General features: G+C 51.1%; 9 protein-coding genes across 9 annotated transcripts; 4 read left to right on the top strand and 5 right to left on the bottom strand.

Moving 5' to 3' along the window:
• Positions 1-197: 197 nt before the first annotated feature.
• On the bottom strand, positions 198-1952 carry Pdw03_4858 (Sugar 1,4-lactone oxidase, putative; the record flags this gene model as incomplete). The annotated part of the gene is made up of 1 exon (XM_014675247.1): positions 198-1952. One exon carries the CDS (start codon positions 1950-1952, stop codon positions 198-200), a length of 1755 nt encoding a protein of 584 aa, XP_014530733.1.
• Positions 1953-2492: 540 nt separating this feature from the next.
• Positions 2493-8235, bottom strand: Pdw03_4857 (Gelsolin repeat protein, putative; the record flags this gene model as incomplete). The annotated part of the gene is made up of 4 exons (XM_066100853.1): positions 2493-2745; positions 2804-3128; positions 3207-7979; positions 8079-8235. The coding sequence occupies 4 exons, from the start codon at positions 8233-8235 to the stop codon at positions 2493-2495; spliced, it is 5508 nt and encodes a 1835-aa protein (XP_065956253.1).
• An 835-nt stretch (positions 8236-9070) lies between these two features.
• Pdw03_4856 (ADP-ribosylation factor-like protein 2) lies at positions 9071-9883 on the bottom strand (the record flags this gene model as incomplete). Its single annotated transcript, XM_066100852.1, has 6 exons — positions 9071-9202; positions 9262-9342; positions 9410-9555; positions 9602-9618; positions 9667-9777; positions 9825-9883. 6 exons carry the CDS (start codon positions 9881-9883, stop codon positions 9071-9073), a joined length of 546 nt encoding a protein of 181 aa, XP_065956252.1.
• Positions 9884-10884: 1001 nt separating this feature from the next.
• On the top strand, positions 10885-12733 carry Pdw03_4855 (Acyl-CoA N-acyltransferase; the record flags this gene model as incomplete). Its single annotated transcript, XM_014675250.2, has 2 exons — positions 10885-12536; positions 12604-12733. The coding sequence occupies 2 exons, from the start codon at positions 10885-10887 to the stop codon at positions 12731-12733; spliced, it is 1782 nt and encodes a 593-aa protein (XP_014530736.2).
• A 562-nt stretch (positions 12734-13295) lies between these two features.
• Positions 13296-15813, top strand: Pdw03_4854 (RNA helicase, ATP-dependent DEAH box, HrpB type; the record flags this gene model as incomplete). The annotated part of the gene is made up of 2 exons (XM_066100851.1): positions 13296-15056; positions 15109-15813. The coding sequence occupies 2 exons, from the start codon at positions 13296-13298 to the stop codon at positions 15811-15813; spliced, it is 2466 nt and encodes an 821-aa protein (XP_065956251.1).
• A 377-nt stretch (positions 15814-16190) lies between these two features.
• Positions 16191-18737, top strand: Pdw03_4853 (Fungal transcriptional regulatory protein, N-terminal; the record flags this gene model as incomplete). The annotated part of the gene is made up of 6 exons (XM_066100850.1): positions 16191-16262; positions 16319-16389; positions 16458-16833; positions 16898-16979; positions 17036-17822; positions 17879-18737. 6 exons carry the CDS (start codon positions 16191-16193, stop codon positions 18735-18737), a joined length of 2247 nt encoding a protein of 748 aa, XP_065956250.1.
• Positions 18738-19474: 737 nt separating this feature from the next.
• Pdw03_4852 (Sugar/inositol transporter) lies at positions 19475-21298 on the bottom strand (the record flags this gene model as incomplete). Its single annotated transcript, XM_066100849.1, has 4 exons — positions 19475-20131; positions 20200-20618; positions 20702-21121; positions 21214-21298. 4 exons carry the CDS (start codon positions 21296-21298, stop codon positions 19475-19477), a joined length of 1581 nt encoding a protein of 526 aa, XP_065956249.1.
• A 746-nt stretch (positions 21299-22044) lies between these two features.
• Positions 22045-23034, top strand: Pdw03_4851 (Amidohydrolase 2; the record flags this gene model as incomplete). Its single annotated transcript, XM_014675253.2, has 1 exon — positions 22045-23034. One exon carries the CDS (start codon positions 22045-22047, stop codon positions 23032-23034), a length of 990 nt encoding a protein of 329 aa, XP_014530739.2.
• A 302-nt stretch (positions 23035-23336) lies between these two features.
• Positions 23337-23754, bottom strand: Pdw03_4850 (uncharacterized protein; the record flags this gene model as incomplete). The annotated part of the gene is made up of 3 exons (XM_014675254.1): positions 23337-23393; positions 23459-23523; positions 23583-23754. The coding sequence occupies 3 exons, from the start codon at positions 23752-23754 to the stop codon at positions 23337-23339; spliced, it is 294 nt and encodes a 97-aa protein (XP_014530740.1).
• Between the last annotated feature and the right edge of the window lie 105 nt (positions 23755-23859).

Here is a 23859-nt window from a genome sequence, read left to right as displayed (position 1 = left end):
GAAAACGAAAACGAGAATGGTGCGAGAAATCCACAAATTGACCCCGAGAGTCAATAAGAATCAACACAGCCCTCCAGTGGACCAGTCAGAACAGTCACCGAAAGATCAGCAGATGCAACCGCAACGGAAGAACCAGGACTCTCGCACCCGAAAACAAGACATTGTTTGCTTTCGACGGGAGCCTGGTCTCTCCCCTCTCATGCCCCCGGTCCATCGGGGAGCAAGATGCTCGCTTCACCCCTGGCAAGCAAATCAAAGCTCTCCTCGCTGGTCGCCGTCTCAGACGGACTAGGCAAGTGATCAGACGGTAAAGGGTACGCGCTCTTCTCCAGATCCAGCTCATCAAAGGAGTGTCGCTGAGCCTGACCCTCAACCAGCCATCGGCGATCTCCTACCCATTCGACACCATCTCCAACGCCCCTTATGTCCACCCTGCGACGTTCGTGTTCACGCTCCAGGAGGGGTAGCCTCTTGTCTTCAGGTTCCTCATTTCTTTGCCCAAGCCCTAGGGGCAGGTGACGTCGATGCCATTCGCCCACGAACATCCCGTCCGCATCGACCTCTGAACGCACTTTCATCCATGATTCCATGTCGGACCCGTACGCAGTGCCCAGCTCGGAGGAGCTAAGAGTGCGGAAGTTCTTCGCCCAGTGGGGTTTCGCGCCCATCTCCCGCATCAGCCATTCGAAAGCTTCGTAGTAGCGTTCTTTGCATGGCGGGTCGCGGAGGTATGGACGATAAAGCGTTGCGTTGAGGTAGAGTGTCGGGCCGTCGCGACAGGTCGGGTCGAGGAAGGGGCGGGGCTTGGTGTTCAGCGAGGTATCGGAGACTCGCACTTCGACTGGACAGTGTACGTACAGTCCCTTGGGCGAGAAGGGGATGCGCGCGGTCTCTGTGTCGCCGTGCAGCCAGGCCGAAAGCCGACCGATGGCCTCAGGGCCCTTTTCCAGCGGAAGAGCCCATTCGTTAACGAACTGCGAATACAGGCAGTTCATTAACAATCCCTCGCGTGCGGGTTCAACAGCCTCGGTGATAGTCGACCCAGCCCGGAAGCCGTACTGCATACCGAAGACGAACCATTCGACCCAGGGCAGGATACGCGGGATATACGAAGACAGCGCGAGAAGATTATGGTAGATGTGGTAGCCTAACGAGTCGCCGTAGAAGTTTTTCGGAGGAGCGCGCAGCGGAAGGTCGGTTTTATCAGCCCGCCAGACAATAGCGCCTTTCTCATAAGGCAGCCACCAAACGCGCACAAACTCATGCGAGGTCCATAGACCTGTAGACCATTCGTCCAGCACGCGCGGTAGCGAATATCGCTCCTGGCGCCAGGCGATATTGAACGTGGGCGCCGCTTTGAAGGTGACCTCGACGACGATTCCGAGCGCTCCGAGCGACACCAGCCCCGCGCGGAACAGATCCGGGTTGTTTGTCGGACTGCAGCGGACTAGCTGGCCGTTGGCGAGTACCAGGCCGAGTGAGTCGATGCATTCTGACACCAGGCCGTGGCGGAGGGAGCTACCGTGGGTGCCGGTGGCGATGACGCCTGCTATGGACTGGCTGTCAATGCTGCCCAGGTTCTCGAGTGTTAGGCCGTGTTTCGCCAGTTGTGCGCCAAGTGCGTGCAATCGGATGCCTGCTTCGACGGTTACCGAGCCAGTTGACGGGTCAACGTGGAGGATGCGATTGAAGTCATCGAGGTTGACGAGCCAGGACGAGGTGCAGGTCAAATCGGAGGGCGAGTGGCCGCTACCGACTGTTACGATACGACGACGACAGCGACGGGCAAGAGTCACCAGCTGTTGGATCTCTGGAATAGTTTGTGGACGAATGTACAACTCTGGGCGCGAGAAGAATGTCTTGGCCCATGTGTGATGTAAATGATCGGTCGATGAGCGGAACGGTACCGCGGGGTCGAGCTTCGAGAGCTCGCGAAGGATGGAAGGGTCCATGACTCAACTATTCACATAGCCATCAGAGAGAGTATGTATGTAAAATGTAAGAAAGGAAAAAATTTACAAATCCCAATCGAAAGATCGAGAATGGAGATATCCCAGATCGGACGTTTTTTTTTTTTTTTTTTTTTTTTTTTTCATCTCCGCCCCGTCACTCCGTTCCCGTCCATGAGCCTTCATAGGTACAAAGCACTGTACGCTAAAGTCCCTAAATGGTCCGATCAATCAGGTTGGTCTTAGGTTTAATTAATTTTTGTTAAAGGATGTTTCTAAAATAATCCTAGATCAGCCTAACTAAATAGACAATTTTGGTATGAAAAATTGAAATGTTGAAAAACCATCGCCTAAATACACCCTCCAACGCGAAATTCACCTAATCTACAGATTCCCCAGATGCCCCAGTTCCCTCTATGGCACAAATATGACACAAATACGCAGGACTCCGAAATGCTTGTAGAGCGTGAACAAAATCGGAATATGCACAAATTCAAAGTAGAAGCCCCCACAAAATCCCCCCAAAAAAACACAAGATCGCACTCAATTCTCTTCCGGTGATCGAATCGCCTCGATAACAGCATCCAGAGAGAACACGAAAGGCGTATGCTGGTGACGTGGATTCCATTTGCGGAACGCGCTTTGGCAGCGGTCGGGGACGCCTCCGAGGGCCACGAAACTTTTGGGGATGAATGGTCGATCCTGGAGGGATGTGGCAAGAATGCCATATTCGTGCGCGAAGACCACTGCAGAGGCGAAATCGGCAGACTTCTGCGAGGCTTGGTCGCCGACAATGCTGTGAGGGGAGTTAGTGTCAGTCAAGTGGAGAGCACATTGATAGGGGTAGTACTCACACGTAGATCTCAAAGAAAGTGTCCAGAACATACACATCTTTCTCAGTGATGTCTCGATAGCAGAACGGCTCGATTTCGTGAACGCAATCGTTGGCCTTGACCACTGGTGAACCCGCGCCTGGACGCCGGATATTCCAGAAACGAGTTGGCGGGCTCAGTTCGTGGTCGACCCGGAGGAGTCGCGTGCGGAAGTGGTTGTATTTTGGCTTGTGCTGCCAGTAATCTTGGCACATGTGCGGCGCGGCCTCCCTGGGGCCTGCGAAGACATCAAAGAAATCCTCGGGCTCTTCGCCCTCGGTGACTTCTTCAAACTCCCCGGTCAGACCTAGGTCCATGCCGATAAGTCTGGCTGCACCGGTTTCTTCGGGGCCACTGCCTTTGCCCTTCCATAGGTAGAGCTTACCAAAGGGAGCAGAGACAACGTAAGGGAAACCAGAGCAGAGATTGCGCAGTGAATAGTCCACCTCATCGAAGGTCATCTCGCCTAAGTGTTTCCGGCCGCAAAGCATGTAGAGAGCCGATGAGTTGTGGCGAGAGCTGGATCCCCGACGCGTGATCATAATGCCGCCAAGTGCTTGGATGAACCGTGTGGGCTCATTGCCTTGCCGAATGACTTGCAACTTGGAGTTATTATCACGAACGACTTTGCGTGCGAACGGTTGCTCATTCTCAACCGAGGCTTCAGGGACATCGTCTCCACGCCACAGGTAGACTTCCGAAGTGCTGCCTCGTCCGGACTCGAATGTGTGCACGCAAAGATACATGCTACCCTGGTACAGGATGTACTCCTGGTGGGAAGGAAGTTCCTGGCGCCTCCCGTCACCTGTGAGCTCCCAAATCTGTCGCTTGACGGTCCTGATCTTTACATCGTCCGGCTTACGCATCAACATCAGCTGGGGATCAATGTCCATCCGGTTTCGAGCGTTGGGAAATGTCTTAAAGAAGCCCGCAATCACATCACGTGCCTCTCCACCCTGTACAACCAGTGATGGGGCAGACATCTTTCTTGAAAGTCTGCGCGGATCCGTTGGTTTGGGAAGCATAACATCACCGTCTTTAGGGGGTACCGGCGGGGAGGGATAGCTCATGGGCCGTGAGACGGAACTGCGTGCTGACTCAATGATCACACCGGGGATGCTCTTCTGCTGACTCAAAGGTGAGTCCATTTGGTTTTCTTTATGACTTGTTCGGAGAGGGGACGGCGATGAGGATGCAAACCGGTTTTGCTGGCCCCAATGAGGTGGCTTTGGCGGCACAGGCAAGGGGGGCGTGGGAGGATCGGACTTCGGCGGGACAGGTGGCCCGCTTGATGAACTCACCTCTCCAGGGCTTTCGGGGCCCCTGGGTGTCGCCTCGATATTGGCAGAGGGAACGATATCGAAATCCGTTGTTGTGGAATGTGTTTGAAGTGCTTGGGGGAATCCGCTTTGGGTCGTATCGCGTTCGAGGGTATCTTGGGGAGGAGTGTTCACTTCCGGAAGTTGCTCGGTGACTGGGCTGTCTGAACAGGATTTTTTGATGTCAGGAACTGGGTTTTCATCAGGTTGCGACGGCTTCTCCGAATCGATGTCCAAGAATTCAATGGGGATTGTAGGAGTCTGGGACGGGGTGGCTTCAGAGCATGAAATGGCACCAACCTCCTTAGTGTCATCCCGAGTGGACGGGGTTGAGACATCAGTTGTCTGGGACGGGGTGGCTTCAGAGCATGAAATGGCACCAACCTCCTTAGTGTCATCCCGAGCGGATGGGGTTGAGACATCAGTTGTCTGGGGAAGTCGTCTCTTCGGGCCTCTAGCACGGCCCTTTGTGATATGGGTGAGAGGCGCAGATGGCGAAGCAGGGTCATTCTGCGCTGGGGCGGGTGTTGACAGCTGCTTCTTCGGTCCGTCACCGACAGGCGCGCCACGAGAAAGTAGGCCAGCTAGCGCAGGGTTGATTCGGCCCGCCAACTTGCTTTTAGCTGCCAAACTTGGAGTCACAGTAGCCTCTGCGACAGGCGCCGGTGGCCATTGACGAACTGGGCGGAGTGTCTTGACTGAAGGCTCCTGCATCTTCACTATGCTGGGCTCAATTGGCGTCACAGTTTCGCGGGTTTCCTCCTCGTTCGTTGAAGAGACCACCCCGGAAATTTGCTTGTAGTCGTTCGCCGCTGGGATTGCCTTATCTAGCTCCTCGTCAATGGGGTCATCGGCAGGAAACGGTGACAATGGCTGTGATTCTTGAGATGCTCGCCAAGAACCATTATCTTTCAGGGGCCAGCCCGGCTCATCATTGGCAGGCGATGGCGAAAATGGTTGCGTTTCGTGAGAAGCTCGCGATGTAATGGAGCCTCTAAAAGATGAAGTCGGGGACGACAAAGATGGTCTGTCCTGCGAAGCTCGAGAACTAAAGCGTTTAGCGGGCAAAATCGTCCCATCTACAGGTGTCTGCTTGATGCTATTTGCTCGTGTCATATTTTGTCGCATAGCAATTGCTTCTGGCACGACCTCTGTTGGTTTTGGCGGCGCATCATGCTCTCCAGCGGTATTCCGTCTGATGGAGCCTCCGCCAGCCTTCATTTCCTCTTTGCGTGACACAAGGCTCTTTCTAAATTCGTCGACTCGCTCAGTCTTCTTTGGTCCGCCAGTGTTGTTCAAAGCAGCTTTGCCTCGTAGGATCTTGCCCTTGAGCTCATCGGGGGCGACGTAGTTGCGAGTTTCAGTCTTTTTGAGGCGCCCAAATACATTTTTAAACTCTGGTTCTTTATTATCTCCGTTGTCTTTGACCACTTCTCGTTTCCGTAGGTTCGCTCGAAAGTCCAGCACCGGAGACTGTGGCTTCACCTTGGGTGAAATTGGCTCCCGCGAGGAAGTAGAGATAGAAAAGTTTGGTTTGGGGCTTAACGAGTCGGGAGGGGCCCTGCGAGTGGGAGTAGATTGAGGCTCAGATTCTTCGGATGCCGGTGGTTCTTGCGATTCGTTCTTAATTTCAGCGGGGGAAGCAGACTTGGGTTCCTCCGCGGGCTCACCGCCTGATAGGACATTGAGAGCCTCCACGACAGGCGATGGAGGAGCTGGGGTTTCCCTTTTTATTTGTCCGACGTCAGGGCTTCCGAGAACAGATGAAGATTGTGGGACTATCTCCTTCAATTTGGCTTGAGGTGTTCCAGGGATCGAGGAACTAGAAGTATGGGGCTTCTTGAATGAGAAGTCCGACGGAGATTCCAGATTGGCCTCCTTGGCAATGCTGGAACTAGAGACATTGGGTCTCTTGGCTGGGGATTCTGCTGGAGGCTCCGAGACGGAATTTCTGTGGAGTGATGAATCCGAAGTGGTGGAATTTTTGAAAGAGAATCCCGACGGAGACTCGGGTGCTGTTTCTTTGGGCTTGCCTTCAGAGCTTCCGCTGACTGACCCATCAGCAGTGCCAGGCCTCTTGAAAGGGAATTCCGAGGGGGGATCTGAAACGGAGTTCCTGTGAAGTGATGAACTCGAGACGCTGGTCTTTTTGAAAGGGAATCCAGACGGAGACTCAGAAACTGTCTCCTTCGCAGGGCTCGCAGGGATTGGCGGACCAGGCAGACCAGTTTTCTTAAGAGGGAATCCCACTGGAGTGTCAGGAACGGCATCCTTGGTGGGACTCGTGGGAAGCGATGGACCAGAAACACCCATTTTCCTCAGAGGGAATCCCAATGGAGATTCAAGGACGGCATCCTTCGTGGGGCTTGTAGGAAGCGATGGAGCAGAGAGACCAGGTAGTTTGGTTTGAGTTCCAGGAGGGGGTGTTCGCATCAAACCGAGAGGGGTGACTTCTTTGAAATTGTTAACTCGTCCCAAATCCACGCTGCCTCGCGACTGTCGGTCTTTGGCCCAGTTGGGCTGCGAGGGGGGTCTGGTGGCTTGTCGTGGTGGCTCTGGTCGATTGAGAGCACTCTCCAACCAAGAAGCCTTGTTGGGGCTCCAGCGCCTAGGATCCATGGTTTTCGAGACAAAAGGACTTTGAGAGTCGCTACCTTCTGCGGTAGCAGAGCTAGCAGAACGAGAGTGACCAGGTCGGAATGATTTTCCTGGGCTTTCAGAATTCACACTTTCTTTGTCTGCAGGTGTGACTGGTTGTTCGGTTGTCTCGGTGGGTGCCTCACTGTGACTGGAGCCTGGTCGCTGCAGGAGAGTTGGAGGTTCACGTCCAATTCGCCCAAGAGGTGGAGGGGCCAATTCACTCAAACTTGGACCTGCCACACTGCTGCGATTTGACACAATGGAGTTTGACCGCCCAGGCCCCTGCGGAGTTTGCGCACTCCACCTTTTTGACATGCTATCTGATCTTCTCATCATAGCACTTTGAACAAAGCCTCCCAAGCCCTTGGTAGGTGAGGTCGACCGCGTTCGCTCTGGGGACGTCCGCCGCTGGGTTGGAGAGGGCGACGCAGATTCCTCAAAGGAGGGATCATTCTGTCGAGGCTCGAGCTTTTGAGTCTCTGAGAGGTGCACTGGCGACCCCAACCCAGTGGCTGAAACCGATGACACAGAGAAGGGATGGCTCATGTTGCTATCTCGAGAAGCGGTTCTCGGAGGCGACGATGATCTCTCTTCTACTGTCTCGAGCTTATCTAGTTCAGCACTTGATTCTTCGCCCACTTCCGGTTCTTGATGCCCCACACCCAAATCTGGTTGGCTATCCGTCTGTTCCTCCTTCCCACTGTGTGCTAGCAACTCAGCCCCACGGTCCGGTGATGGAGGGAGTACAGAGGCATCCTGCGAGGGCCGTGGGAGCCCAAATTGGAGTCGAGATAGTGTACTCTCATCCGATGCCGTAGACAAATTTCTCAGGTGGCTTGTGCGAGTTGGGGAGCGGGTTGGGGATGTTGAGGCGGGGGACATGTTGAAATCCCGCGAGGAGGGGCGTTGCTGCCATGACAAAGTCCCCGCACGGCTGCCGGATAAGGGTGACCGTATCCGCGAGGGAGAATCCGTTCCGAAATCCGAAATCGATCCGTGTCGTTTGTCCGTGTCGGAGGCCTCCATGTCTTTACTCAAATCCACGGCGTTCGGGATCGGGGGCTCAGGTTCTGACGTCTGCGGTGTTGGTTCAAGGTGTTCGGGGGGGTCAATCGATCGGGTACTGATAGATGAAGCACTCAGTCGTGCGAGATTGATGGAGGGTGAATCGTCGGTAAGGGCTAGTGATCGTGCACGCTCTGTTTTTGAGTCATTTGGATATCAGCACATTATCGACCTGTAGTAATGCTGTGACTATGCAAACATAGCCTGCATCAAAGGGAAGAAGGCGTATGTACCGGCTCTTCGGGCTTGCCTTTCCTTCCGCCCCTGCAGGATCTCCTCCTCTAGTTTCTTGGTGCGTTCGTCGTCTTCCTTGTCACGGCGCTCGCCTAGTTCTCGAATGCGCTGCAGGAAGTCGTTGACATCCTCAGAACTCTCGTTAGGGACAGCCATGATCTAGGACTCCTGGCGTTCATGCACGCCTCCTAGAATGAGACAAAATGAGGGGGAAAGAGTTGTAGAGTGGAAAGAGGCTGTGTTCTCCGCCCTGCCCTGTTTAAATTAAATCGGGACTGGCAATGATTAACAAATGCAGTGGCTCACACATCACTTTTTTTCCTACTTGTTTCTTTTTCAGTCCATCTATTATTTAACTATAGTAAGATTATTTCCCTACAATGTAGACATAGAGAGATTTATACAAAATGCAATCACACACAAGAGTTCAGAGGTTTGTTTACCTAGCCCATTAGGTGGATGGGACCCGCAGTTTTCCTCTCCGTTCCATGGCTTTTACTCGCTCTTTCGGCTTCTTCTGGGTTTCCCTTGGTTTTCTCTCATTTTCAGGGGCTAAAAGGGTTACGGTGAACATATGGTTGGGTCATATGTGACCAAACTACTCCGTAGTGCACTTGGATATATCAGGTTGTGCCTTGCATTTGCTAGATTGTACGCTATTCAGAGATGAAATGAAACACACGTTACTCTTCTTAATATGCTACTCATTCCGATCGAATTTGAAGAGTGTGGTTTCTTTGCCACTTGAACACTTACTATGTCCTTTGTAATATGTCAACACAACTGTAAAAGGTACGTACAAACATACACCGCTTCGATGATATGGAGAAGACAACGGCGTGTTAGTTGAGATATGGCGGGTAAGACAACACAGCTTAACCGGATGAAGAGATCATTCTAAGATTTAATCAGAGTAGGAAAACTTGGCAAATTAGATATCTGGTAAGCATGGATAGCAAGAGAAAACACAGGCCGGATTCCCCTGAGTTCACTAGTAAAGGAACAGTCGGTCCTTGGCATCTTGCACCACCCATTCTAGACCTTCATTCAGATTCGTGCCTGTCATTGCACTACATGGCAAGATAGTCCACTTGTGTGTCTTGATTGAATCCAAGTCAAGACGCTGCAGAAATATGAGCCAAGTCCAGCAAACAGCCCGAATTCCAAGGAGCTTAGACCTACTTCTCGAATCTCCCGCTCACTCATGCAATGTTCCACATCTGTCTTATTCAAAAATACCAGCAGACTTGCTCCCGTAAGGCGCTGGTGGAATGAGTTCAGTTGACGCTTTCGAGAATTTGCGGATTGCGGGTGGGGACGTCATCCGTACCTCTTCAAGAAGCAGACCGGAGAGCTCCTGTCGACAGTCGTCAACCCGGAGTCGATCTGTGGCATCGACAACCCAGACTAGCGTGTCAGTCTTTTCAAAATAGTTTTTCCAGTAGGATCGAAGTGTTTTTTGTCCTCCAACATCCCCTAGTACTGTCAATATGGGTCCCACTAAAGACCTGGGTCGGCTCACAGATGTTGAGTTTGTATCTGCGCCGAATTAGCAGTGCTCAATCTTAACTAAGTAAGGAGAGATACCCCGTAAAATCAATTGTCTTGATGATGAATCCTAGAGTCGGGCTGACTGTCGTGACATCCTCCTTCATAATTCGCTTGACGATGGTCGTCTTGCCTGCATTATCAAGGCCCCTGGGATCATTAGCCTCTCGACCTGAACAACCAGCCAAAGTCCATACAGCATCAATATACGCATTTCTTTATCTTTTAAACGGGCTTTTCGAAGAATCGACAACATGATTGCGAAAATTTCCTGCTTGGTGTTTTTTTGGAGGGGAGATGCAAAGGGGAAAATGCTGCCAGGTTCCAGATGGGGATATAAGATTTCTCTCCGTTACTAGAACATGACTTTCTTTTCAAATACGTCCATCTGAACGCCATATTATTATATGTTCCGCAATTATTCTGATAGCTGGAATTTCCCAATGGCACTGTATTGGACTCGAGGTCATAGCTTCGATCAGTTGCAACGTTGAGGGCTCCAAATCAAGGCTTTAACGTCATCCCCATAGAAAAGTCGCTTTTTTACCGCCTCTACACACGTCCAAAAGACAATCTGAAAGATTTTCTAAAAAGCTATAGAAAATCAGACAGAAAGGCCAGAGGTTATGCAGTCACCTCGAAGCTTTGGATCATTCCCATCAACATCATCTCCTTGACCTTCACGCGTTTATTCAGATATCCAGAATCCAGCTTTCGCAACTGCAAAGTAGCATTTGAATGAAGACTGATTAGCTGCTTATTTGGATGATAGGGAAATAGGCGCATAAGCAGGAACTCGGGAGGGCAACCTGAAGTTCAAATTTCAGAGAACGCTCGAGGTTTCCCAGTCCCCCAACATCTATGATCATCTCTCTCTCCTCCACCCTCCTCTCTTAATCTTCGCCTTTTCCGCTCTCATCCTCTCTCCCATATTCATCTTCCTAAACTATCATCACTTCGTTCCTTTACTTTCCCTGTCCATATTTTTGTAGCAGACGTGCTCTACAGTCAAGTCTTGACAGGGAACCTACTGCAGCACTTCCTATCCTTTAGGTATGCTTGTACCATTAGTGGATTCACAGAATTTTGCAACTGCTTCCTCGTTCGTCGACGCCACATTTCAGTGAATAAAAGCGAGAGGGTGCCCCGAAACAGGCGAAAGAAGCATCGTGGCAGTGATGTTCGAAAATCGCAGCTGACTTGAGAATATCTACCAGAAACCCCAATTCAATTCCTTGTGACCTTGGTCAAATCTCAATGGCAGAAGAAACTGAGCGGTCTATGCCATTTCGTGGCAGGAATGCCGCCTATCGAAAGCCGCCTAACAAGTTCAACAAGCCAATATCGACGGTAGTCCCTAATGGCTCTAGTTCAGTTTCAGCCATGCTTCATGCTTTCGAATCCATGAACGAGATGGAAAGAAACAAGCTGATTCAGAGCATAGAGAATCTGAGCTGGACACAAACTTGGGATTTGACCAAACAGTTCGACAAACAGAGGAGAGGAAAAATGCCCCCACAGCAGCCTTTGCTTGGCATGGAAAACGAGGGTCACTCTTGCCCTGAGATGCTTCCTGCAGCGAGGGATGGACCTGGGGTTGATCTGGGCAGCAGTGTCTATGAGTTGCTCGCAAAACCCAGGACTGTCGAAGGCGTTGAGGAACCTGAGCCATGGGCAACATCTGACCCACCTGACTACCTTCCTGACGATGAAAATGAAGAAATCAGAAAGAGGATCAAACGGTCCAACAACGTGGATTTTCGGACCCAGTGGGATGCCCAACACCAAATTGAAGCAAAGGCATACGCAAAATCTCGCCGTATTTTCCCAAGTGTCCAAAATGGCATCCTCGCGTTCAAATCGGAATACCACAACACTGTTTACGAACCTGAGAGATCTCTTCTTGATGACTGGACTTTGGACATCCGAGAATTAGAGGATCTGTGGAACGAGCTCAAACACCGAATTTCATCGTTTGAACTTCCCAACACAACTGTCAGAAAACAGTTTCGTAGCTGGTGGGATCAGCTTCCGGCAGGACGCCAAGTCGACATCTATCATGTTGCCTTCTTTGACGGAACAGCGATGCCCGATGGACTGTCTTCCATGTTTTTGCCTGACACCAAGCATATTCCCACCCCTAGGAACATGAAAGACGAGCTAACACGCCTACATTGGCACGAGACAACCGAAGGCTACGTATACAACCTGGGGAAGATCAACAAAAGACGAAAGAAGAAGGAACAGGAACAACAAGAGCACCTGCGTCGCACAGCGGCCTACCGTGCTTGGCTAGAATTACCACCGGATTCTAAAGTTGTTCCACCCGGCATCTATCTACGTCCTGCGGAACAGTGTGATGCTTCATCTATCGTTGAGATCATGAACTGGTATGCACAAAACTCAGCTTTGAGCAGTGAAACCCGATTCATGGAGGTGAATGACATTGGTGATCTTCTTCATTTTTGCCGAGAAAACCACTTCCCCTTTGTCGTCGCTGCCCGACGTCCACCGGAGCGCTTGTGTCGTAACCAGATCGACCCTGTGGTTGGCTATGCCTATGTCGAATTCCATCGGCATGGCAAGAGCGCTGACAAGCACATGGGTGAGCTGCATGTCTTCGTCCAAGAGGGCAGCAAGAAGCAGCACATTGGATGGGCACTTGTCGATATGGTCCTCTCCTGTTTTGTTGTGACCTCTGGACCAAGCAAGAATTATGAGTTTGACCAAACTGGTACAGTGCAGTATGGTGCAGGCTATGGCCGTCCTCTCAGATCAATAGTTTGCGCCATTGCAACATCCCCGGAGACCCAGGAGAAGAATACCTGGATCAAGAAGTGGTTGGAGAGGGACTTTGGCTTTACGGAACAGTGTGTTTTCGAAAATGCGAGGGTAAAGAGTGGCAAGAGGTAAACCTTAGCTTTTCTGTTCACTTTCCTTTCCTCTTGGATTGTATTTGCTGACGCACGTTCATAGTTATGACCTTCGATACGTGGCTCGCCCCATTAAGACCCAACAATCGAGCGATGGGGTCAAGGGCCGATTCCAGGCTCAAGCCCAGCCCCAGGGGAGTGGTACCCGGTCTGCGATACTCAACTACCTCTGATGAGCCTTTGAATGGATGGTGCGGAGACAATGGGTGGACATCATTTTCAGAAAATCCGACGGGTGGGAGAGAACGACGGCCTAGAAGGAAAAAACGTTGAAAGCTTAATGAGACTATTATGACAAACAGCCGGCCTGTCTATGTCCAGGATGTCTCACCAGAAAAAGAAGATGATGTCTTGAATGGGCATACGGGGGATATTACGCGGAGGAAGAATGCCTACGTAAGTGGGTAACTAATTGAAAATGCATGATAATGTGAATTCTTTCTTAAAAACAACGTTGAAATAGAATGTTATGTTCAGCGAAGCAGCATTGAAGCACGGAGCACTCCGTAGAGCTGGTGACAAGCGGGCATCTCGAAACGGATCGATTATGTCATCCGAAATTTTCTTGTCACCGCCCGGGAACTTTTTTTTTGCATGTTAGTCCATTTCCTCTCGGCGAGATTGAGTTGCTTGCACAGTGCTCGGGGGTCTTGGATTTAATACTGATATTGTTTGGGAGAGTGTGAAAGACATTCAGTTACCAGAAATACACTTGAATTTGTGTCAGTCTCCAAAATGGCTCCTCAATCGGCGAAGCGGAGTTCCGCCAAAGACGATGATTTCGTATTCACACTCTCCGACGACGAGAACGAATCTCGATTCGAAGAAGAAGATGACGACAACGATATGGAAGGTGAAAATGAGCCAGTAGCAGATAACAAAAAGCGCAAACGCGAGGTCGAAGTCGTTAAGCCCAAGAACAAGAAGCAAAAGCAGCTGGAAAAGCAGCAATTGAAAAACGCCAAGAAGAACAAGAAGAATGCCGAGCCCGCACCCGAGCCCGAGTCGGAAGAGGAGGACGATGATGCTGTAACAGATGCAACGGAAGACGACGGCGTCTTGAATCCCGAGTTCGAGTTTGATGTTGGCGGTATCGCGAACCATGGTGTCACTGAAGGCTTCGATGGCTGGGGTATTGATGACAACGAGAAGAAGCGCTCCGGCGACAAGAAGGCCGTCGATATTGACGATATCATTGAACGAAGGCAGGCCAAGAAAGATGAGGCTGCTGCTAAGAAGCAGAAGAAGAAAACTGCCGAGAAGGAAGAGAGCGCCAGCGCATCTGAAGATGAGGCTGCATCGGGTGACGAAATGCCTGTTGAATTCGAAGACGATGAGCTCATGGCTGATGACGCCTTCGGTATGGGCGCTGACGGCGAGGAGGAGAGTGAAGCTGAGGGCCCCGAGCCTGGCTCTGGGGATGAAGAAGAAGAGGACGATGAGGACAAGGATGACAATGAGGATTCTGATGACGATGCTGCATCTGACAACGATTCTGTCGCCACACCCGTTGGTCACCCCGACGATATGGGCTCAGACCGGGAGTCCGATGTAGAGAGCGAGGTGGACGAGGAGGAAGCCGAGAAGCGTAAAGCGTTCTTTGCCCCCGAAGAAAAGGTCGACACCAAGGCCAACATGGCCAAGATGACTTTCCAAGAATTCAATCTTTCCCGGCCCATCCTTCGTGGTCTCGCCGCTGTTGGATTCACAGACCCGACTCCTATCCAGCGCAAGGCGATCCCCGTTGCTCTGCTGGGCAAAGACATTGTCGGTAGTGCCGTGACTGGTTCAGGAAAGACCGCCGCCTTCATTGTCCCTATTCTCGAGCGTCTTCTCTTCCGTCCCCGGAAGGTCCCCACAAGTCGCGTTGTGGTCCTGATGCCCACTCGTGAGTTGGCTGTTCAGTGTTACAACGTTTCTGTAAAACTGGCTACTTTCACAGATGTCACATTCTGTCAATTGGTTGGTGGTTTCAGTCTTCGCGAGCAGGAGAATGTACTCAAGAAGCGCCCCGATGTTATCATTGCCACTCCTGGTCGCTTCATTGATCATATGCGCAACTCGCCCAGTTTCACAGTCGATACTCTGGAGATTCTGGTTCTTGATGAGGCCGATCGTATGCTTGAGGACGGTTTCGCCGATGAGTTGAACGAGATTCTCACCACGATTCCCAAATCTCGCCAAACTATGCTGTTCTCTGCGACTATGACAGACTCAATTGACAAGCTTATTCGTGTCGGTATGAACCGTCCAATGCGCTTGATGGTTGATGCCAAGAAGAACACTGTATCCACTCTTATTCAAGAGTTCGTGCGTCTCCGCCCCGGACGGGAGGACAAGCGTCTCGGTTACCTTCTGCACCTGTGCAAAGAAGCCTACACAAAGCGCGTTATTATCTTCTTCCGACAGAAAAAGGAAGCTCACCGCGTTCGCATCATTTTCGGCCTACTGGGGTTGAAGGCAGCAGAGCTACACGGTAGTCTGAGCCAAGAACAGGTGTGTTAAACAACAATTGATCTTTTTAAACAAACACTCACTTCCCATACAGCGTATCAAATCCGTCGAAAACTTCCGAGATGGCAAAGTTGCCTTCCTTCTCGCCACCGACGTTGCGTCTCGTGGTCTGGATATCAAGGGTGTCGAGACCGTCATTAACTACGAGGCTCCCCAGAGTCACGAGATCTACCTGCATCGTGTTGGACGTACAGCCCGTGCCGGCCGCTCCGGTCGTGCTTGCACGATTGCTGCTGAGCCCGACCGCAAGATCGTCAAGCTTGCTGTCCGCGCAGGTAAAGCCCAAGGCGCCAAGATCGTCAGTCGTGTGGTCGAGCAAGCCGTTGCAGACAGCTGGGCACAAAAGGCCGAAGACATGGCTGATGAGGTCGCTGAGGTCTTGCAAGAGGAGAAGACCGAGAAACAGTTCTCTCAAGCCGAGATGCAATTCACCAAGGGCGAGAATCTTATGAAGCACGGCAACGAGATCATGTCACGGCCGAAGCGGACGTGGTTCGAGACCGAGAAGGACAAGAAGGTTGCTCGCAAGCTGGGCGCCGTTGAGTTGAACGGTCCCAATACCAAGAAGAGCAACGTCAAACTTAGCAACAAGGACAAGAAGCGTCTTGATGATGCACAGATGAGACACGACGGTAATATCGGATGGAAGAAGGGTAAGGGTGATGCGGAATCAGCCAAGAACCCCAAGAAGGGTAAGGGTAAGGGCAAGGGCCCGGGTATCAAGAAAGGGAAGAAATAAGGGATCTATGAATCGTGTACACAATTGAATACCATGCAAATAGCATTTGAAGCATATCTACGGAGTAATTGCCTTGCGATATGTACAGCCTCGATACCCTATAGAGATAACCTCCAGTGGGGCCTCGATTCACTCCCGAGGTCCCAAATCTCTCCAAATCCCCCCACCAATGAAAGTCTTCGCCCTGCTCCAACTTGAGCTCAAGCTGATTCGACGTCAATGCTTTTTCATCTCATAAGGCTTAATCCCCGCGCCCCACGTAGGGGCCAAAAATCTTCTCTCCTATTTTTATCTTTTTTCCCTTTTTTCCGTTCATTTTGACACTTTTGGGGGGATCTATCTCGACGAATTGGGACCTTGAAAAGGTGAAACTTGGAATGGCCGAGCCTCCCAAGACTAGTCTCCCCCGGAAGAGTGCCTTCTCGTGCGAGTCCTGTCGTAAACGCAAGGTGCATGCGGATCCCCTCGGACGAAACCCGAGATTTCCGAGCTAACTACTCGCCAGGTCAAATGTAACGGCGCTAGTCCGTCGTGTTCGCGATGCGCCGCACGCAGTGAGCAGTGTGTGTATAGCTTGTGAGTCGATCTCTCTCTTCACGCTATTCTATTATCACAGTCGCTGATACTACTTCCACCCACAAAAGAGCCCCGACTTTATCGTACACCAAGCAGCTTGAGGCGCGTGTTGCGCAGTTGGAGGATGCTTTATCGAAGTGCCGTGAGGGGGAAGAGGTACGGAAGACAAGATCGCCATCGTCGGCTGAGTCTAGCTCGAGTGGGCCGAAGATAAAGACCGATCCTGATACTGAAGACCTCACCCGGGCGTTTGATGGTCTCAATGTGGAAAATGACGGTCGAGTCTCATTTCACGGGCCGACCAGTTTGTTCCAGTTGCCTGGTGGGGTTGTGAGTGAAACGGCGTCGACTTCGTATTATGCGCAGGAATTGGAGGGTCGCAAAGAGCGACTCATCAATAACGCATGGCGGGAAAGGGCGTTCGAGCAAATGGCTGCCATGCCGGTATGGACCCTGGTGGATTGGATTGTTTGAATGTTACGACGCGTATTCTAATACACATCCGCAGGAGCCTTTCCAGTATCTTCTTGACTCGCACTGGTGCTGGATTCAGCCGCTGTGGAATTTCGTCTACCGTCCTTCATTTACACGTATGTTCAACCTTGCCATTATAGACAGTCTGTGACACTAAGCTTCCCCAATACAGGTGACATGAAAATCAATGGGGCTTATTACTCGGACGTCTTGTTAAACGCCATTCTTTCTCACTCGGTACGCTGGTGCAAAGCGGAACCTCAGGTTGGTCCGCTTCTGGACTCCTATGACGGCGGTGCACAATTCTCCCATCGCGCATTGACTGGGGTATTCGACTCGCTCAAAGTTGGTTATGCAGGCATCCCTACCATTCAGACATTACTCCTTCTTAGTGCCCAGGAATGCGGCCGTGGAAATCGGACGCAAGCTTGGCTTTATAGTGGCATGGCCTTCCGGTTGCTGGACGACTTGGGCATATCCATCGACAGCCGGAAATATTCAGGATCTGCCCATCTTAGTGATGAAGATATTGAAATACGCAATCGTCTATTTTGGAGTTGTTATTTCTGGGATAAGGTGGTTTCATTGTACTTCGGCCGGGCGCCGACGATGCAGCACTCTCGCGTTAGTCCGCCACGCATGATTCTTGATGACACCGCTGAGATCGAAATATGGACACCTCATGGGGTGAGCTTTACCGACGGTGCTCACTATCCACCCACACAGGCCCATTCGACGTCATGTTTCATGAAAATTTGCGGCCTAGCGGAAATCTTGAACCAGATTCTGATCCACATATACGACCCAATCCGCCGAAGTACGGACTCGGAGTTCTTTGACTGCGTTCAGGAACAGGCCAAGAATCTGGCCGACTGGTGGAATGAGCTACCGGACTATTTGAAATTGGCGGCGGTAGACCTTCCTCCATATTCACCACCGAGCCATATCGTGATTTTGAAGTATGTCCTCAATCCTGCGTAGAATGGAACACTGTACTAACTCAATTTTTTTCTAGCTGTTTATATCATACTATCAACATCCTTCTTCATCGACCAATTCTCTGCTCTCGAGAGCTGCTCAAAGCCCGCCCCGAGGCACAAGACTCGAACCATCTTGTACAGTGCATGGCATCGGCAACATCGATCCTATCTCTCTTTGATCTATATCGCCGTACATTTGGCGATAGCCACGTCGTCCTCTCTCTCGCATACAGCATATATACAGCGGCATCGATTTTTCTACTTGAGATCCAAGCCCTGAAGTACGCGGCACCAGGAACACTAGCAAAACTCAAGTTCTGCATTTTCGCCCTTGAGAGAGTCAAAGCCGCCAACCCCGTTATCACTACAGCACTCAGTCTCATATCTCTGGAGCTCCAAAGACTCCAAATCAACATCCATGGACCTATGCCAGCTCCCATTCCTCGGACTGAACAGGAGCACCCCCAACATCAGCAATCGCCCCCTCGATGCCATCCAAATATCCACCGCCCTCAACACAGCCAGTCCCCGTCAATAGGCAGCAACCAATCCCGCCACGTCTCTCCAGGCCAGCATCACCACCAATCACAAGCATCGATAGCAACGCAAGCCCAAACCACCGGCCCTGAAAACCAGCCCATGATAGGAACCTACAACACCTTCCAGCATCCAGGAACAGGGTTTAACGTCCCACACTCGGGCGACATGCCCCAGCTGCCACCCACTTACTTTCTAGGCGGGATGTCAAACGCCGTTATGACGATGGACGACCCCGGGTCTTACGAAATTGCACCTGAGGTATATGAGGCATTCTCGTATGCGCAGCCGATCACAACGAACATGACACCCATGACGCCTGTCTTTGAGCAGGGCTGGGGTGGTCCTCCTCAATGATCTTGTATAACATCACTTGGACATGGTTTGGAAGCTGGTTCTTTTCCCCCTCCCCCTTGCTCTTCTTGCTCGCCGACTTGGTTCTGTTCGCATGATTCCCCAATGCACATACACAGCTAGCAGCCTGCCATGATTAGGGTCAATCTGAGGTAGGCATATTGCTCTAGCAGCCAATGATATGACCACATGTCTTCCCATGCGCACATATATGTAGGCAACCTTGCAACCTCGGAAGCTTCGCCGCTTAATGGTTCATGCCCTTCGTCAACTACTGGGCAGAGGGAAGGTATCTCTACTGCTTGTTGCTATAGAAATTCTGGCCCCGACTCACACTCTACGCGCTCGACTTCAACAACGACTAGCATGACTATGATAACACCTATACCGAGGTGACTGGTCTGCCTGTTAATTTGCTCGGGCGATCCCGGACAATGAATATATGGGAAGTATCTAGACTCAAGCCCCAGGATTCAGCGTTGGCTGACCGAGTTGTTGCTGAGAAAAAAATCGACAAAAACCGCCCTTCAATAATTGTCCCGGGACGAGATATTGTGAGGTGGAGGGAAGCTCTAGTTGATTTGCAAAACAGACTGGATATCTTGGAGTTACCGAAATGAACAGAATCGAATTACAGTGAAAGTCAATCATGGGCCAGATAATAACAAGATGGGGGGTATCGGTAAATGAGAAATATACGCCATAACAATGGGATGCCAAAGAAACAATGGAAAGAACCATCACAAGGCCAAATCACCAGACTTTAGTACACGACCGTCTTTCGACGCAACATTCTGCGAGATGTCAGCCGGCGAAACAAGATCCCACTCCCTCGGCCTAGCCCGCCACCGCAGATACCACGGCCCATCAAACAGATCCCCCATCCGTTCAATGGGTACACCCTTCGTCTCGGGCATCCACATGCCGAAGATGACCAGCCCAGAAAAGCAAATAAGTGCCCAGAAGAGATAAGCCCCCCAGACATCCAGCAAGACAAACATATTCGGGGTAACTCGCACAACAGCAAACTGGAAGAACCAGTGCAGCGCCATACTAATCGCGTAGCTAACGTTGCGGATGCGTGTTGGGAAGATCTCCGTACCATAGAGGTAAGGCACTGTGCAAAGGCCGATGGACCAGCCGACGGCGTAGATGAAGACCGAGGCGACGGCTGCGTTGGAGGCGTTTTGGTTATCTGCTGAGCCTGGGCGCAGGCCCATGTACGTACTCATGTAGATGTGCGCGCAGAGCTGCAGGCTTAGTCCGGCGAGGGTGCAGCGGCGTCGACCGAGGAGATCGATTAGGCCCCATGTGAAGGCCATCGTGAAGATAAGTTTGACTATTCCGTAGACGCCGGAGGAGATGAGGGAATTTCCGTCGCCTTTGACGCCGGCGTACTATTTCAGCGCATGTTAGTGCTTTGTACCCAGCTTGGCTAATGATTGCCTTGTCGAAATTGACGTACCTGGAATATGCCCGTTATGTAGTATGTGATGCCGTTCCCACCGGTCCATTGAGCGATAGTTTGCATAGTCATGAGCAGCCAGAAACGCTGTCGGTAATTCGGGTTCGTCTGCGTCTCCTTGAACACAGCCCAATGAGAGACAGATGCTAAGTCTGTCGCTCGCTCCCGTTCCCGCGCATCGATACTTGCGAACTCCTTTGTGACTTCAGGATCATCGATAGCCCTACCACGTAACCGTGCAAGCGCCTCAAGACCTTCCCGGTGAAGGTGTTTCGAAACGAGATACCGAGGAGTTTCAGGGCAAAGATGTGACAGACCATATGCGACACCGACAGGAATTAAAGGCACAGCCTGAACCAGGCGATATTGGGCTCGCGTGGTCGCCATGTGGACCCTGGCGCCATAGTTGATAAAGAACCCTGCAATGACGCACCATTGATTAGATTGGGGCCGAATGTGTCTGCGATGTGTGTTGCACGATGTACAGAGAGTCAAAGCTTACCCGTGGCTAAAAATGCCAGTAGGAATACCATATAAATCCCCACCACTAGACCTCTCGTCCTAGCAGTGGCTATTTCGGTTAGGTACAGCGGCGCAGTCACCGTTAGAGCGCCCGCGCCTAACCCGGCCCACATGCGACTAAACAAGAGCAGTCCGTATATACCGGATGAGAATACTTGAATCAATGTCCCCGTTACCCACACGATGCATGCTAGGCGCCACACCACCAAGCGCCCAAGTCGATCATTTAGATCTAGGACTATCAGGGCACCAAGTGCTGCACCTAGGACATTGAAGGAGCTGATGTTCGCTTTTCGGTTAGCTAGCTCGGTATCGTCGATGCCCATGTGTTTATCGAGGTTGTAGTCGGATTTGAAGGAGGGGAGGGAGACACTGGCACTATAGCCACCCTCGTCATAGCCTTTCGAAGACAATGTGCAATTAGCAAATGTCACTAGTAGTCGCAGATCATCGTCCGATAAGCTAGTGTAGTGGGGGAAGGAATGCACATACCTTTCGGAATCCCGCCACAGGCAATGACAGCAATCACCAGGGCGCAGTAGGGATTGGTCGACCATCGCGACGTGATCCATTGCATGGCCCCAAATCAAAGCGAGCTGTGGGGGCTGTCAACAACAAATCCGGGGGAAATGAAGTGCGATCTTCAGAGTGGACAAAGGAGGAAACCCGGGTGCTCGGCACCCGGGCTAAAATGGAGGTTCGGTCAAGATCCGACATTGGTCCAATTTTTGTCTTACAAGGTCTTGAGCACCATTTGCTGCACTGCATAACCTATGCTGTATTTCCACTAATCCGTATTACTTTCTCGCATCACCTTGTCTTCCAAGACACTCCATACAACAAACTTCAATGGCGGTTCGCGCCGCAACTATCCACTTTTTGGCTCCGCTTGACGGCCCCTCAACTCATTTCACAGGCTCAGATGGCACATTAGCAATTGGAAGCGATCCTTGACGGACAACTTCCGAGCTCGAATTTCCTGCACCTAGTTGCAGGCGTGCTAGGTGTAGGGGGTGGGTCTCACAAGGCCTGTACATCGTGCTCCCTACATATTTCGCTGTTCAGACACGGCCGATGGGTAATTTTTCATTCAAAAAAAAAACCCTGCATTGCAGGCACTTGGATCAAGATCCAGGGATTTTGAAGCGGTGAAACTAGCATGATTCTTCCTAGGCCCTGTCTTAGGGTGATATCACCTTGCTGGACCTGCTCTTCTGTGAGTATCTCCCGAGGACTTTATTTTGGCCATTTTTCTGTACTTCTGCCTACTCGTTCACTATTGAAAGCGCACCGCTGTCTCTATTTACTTAATACTTATTCGAGATGCTTACCGCTGCTCAGCCCAAACTCAATCTACCTCCCGGCCCTTCATTGATATCGTTTGATGCTCGTTCCACCCATTTAGAGCAACGGCGTTCAACACATACTTCATCCGCAACTGTATCCCTGAAGCAGCGACTCCCTTCGAAGTCCTGGGATAGTCACATGCATGTTGTGGAACCTGAACGTTTTCCTGTCTCTCCAAAAGCGGTATATAAACCTGCCGCACATACGTTACCTGAAGCTCTCGCCTTCGAGTCTGAACTGGGCGTTGAGAATCTCGTATTCGTGCAACCGTCGGTTTATGGCACAGACAATTCATGTTTGTTAGATGCGTTGAGAAGACTCGGACCCTCGCGCGGCCGGGCAGTTGTTGTGGTTGACCCTGCCACTATTAGACCGGAGACTCTAAACGAATGGCATGCTCTTGGAGTTCGTGGACTGAGAATAAATCTTCAGTCTGTAGGCAAATTGATGGACAAGGCCGAGTTGGAAGAGACCTTACTCCAGCATGCTAAGCTTGCCCGACCTCGCAACTGGATCGTCGAGATATATCTTCCCCTCACAATGGTCTCGATGGTCGAGTCAATCCTCCCGCAACTAGGCGTGCGCATCTGCATCGATCATTTTGGCAGCCCCGAGCTCGCGCCATGGGACGATGATGCTCCGGATTTTAACCCCTACACCCTGCAAGGATTCTCGTCCTTGATCTCTCTGCTTCGCGACGGTAAGACCTACGTTAAGATGTCTGCACCGTATCGACTCAGCAAAGACCATCAAATGCGTGATCTTCAGGCCATGGCACGCGAGTTCTTGTCTGTTGCACCTAATCGGGTTATCTACGCCACTGACTGGCCGCACACTCGATTTTCCCGTGTTGATATCAGCCAATTTACTGAATGTTGTTTGGAATTGTGTGCGGCAAAGCCGGGGCTAGCGGAGCGTCTCTTTCGCAGAAATACCGAGGAAATGCTTGGGGTAGTCTCCGATTGATGTGGTTGCATTTGCCCCAGGTTGATGGGTAAACAGCATCTTTGGCGCCAGGAAAATGGGGTTGGTGGTCCTTTTCAATATTGCCTTGCTTCGTGAAATTCTGGATACGGCTTGGCTGATTTCTCCAGGCTGTCATCACCCAGAGATGAATCCAAATATTACAACAGAAGCGAAGTGTGATATCTGCTCGATGTCTATCCTCTTGAAATCACTGACATCAAAATGTTGACTGGACCTAGTTTCTCTTCCTACCATGTTCTAACGCGACTGTTTTCAACTGTGCCTTTGTACCCTTCTCCACTCTAAACATCTTCTGCATCCTGGAAGATCACATGGCCCGTACAGATCTTCTTCGGGCCCTGGGGAAAGTAGAAGAGATCAGATTAGCAAAAACTATGAGTCAACTGACTGAAAGAGAACCCACAATAGTATAGCAACAAGCCGGCCGAGACTGATCATCACATAGCTGAGGCTGGTCTAATTGATCGCCTAGAAAAGTAGACCGTTAGACAAATCGTGGTCAAATATTATGAGATTGTTATACGCACAGTCCAATGCCTCGTTTGCCTTTGAGTTTCCCCGTGCAGGCACCAAATCACGGCAGCAGAATGGTTGCTGAACCATGCCAGTGTGGTCCTCGGCGAAGTTACAGTGCATGTTGATCTTTTTGGCCGAGACCAGGGACAGAATGGCAGCGAAGGCGAGGGCTGAAACACGCATTATGGCGATGATGATATGGTAGCTGGTGGAAGATCAGTTGGCGTAATATCGAGGTGAAGGGGAAGTGTTTGGGCAGATCGGCTCATGTATACCCCCAGGGGAGGA

The sequence above is a fragment of the Penicillium digitatum genome, chromosome 1, assembly GCF_016767815.1.
Source record: "Penicillium digitatum chromosome 1, complete sequence".
NCBI lineage: Eukaryota > Fungi > Ascomycota > Eurotiomycetes > Eurotiales > Aspergillaceae > Penicillium > Penicillium digitatum.
The sequence above is the reverse complement of the archived record's forward strand: the minus strand, read 5'-3'. Positions and strand labels throughout refer to the sequence as shown.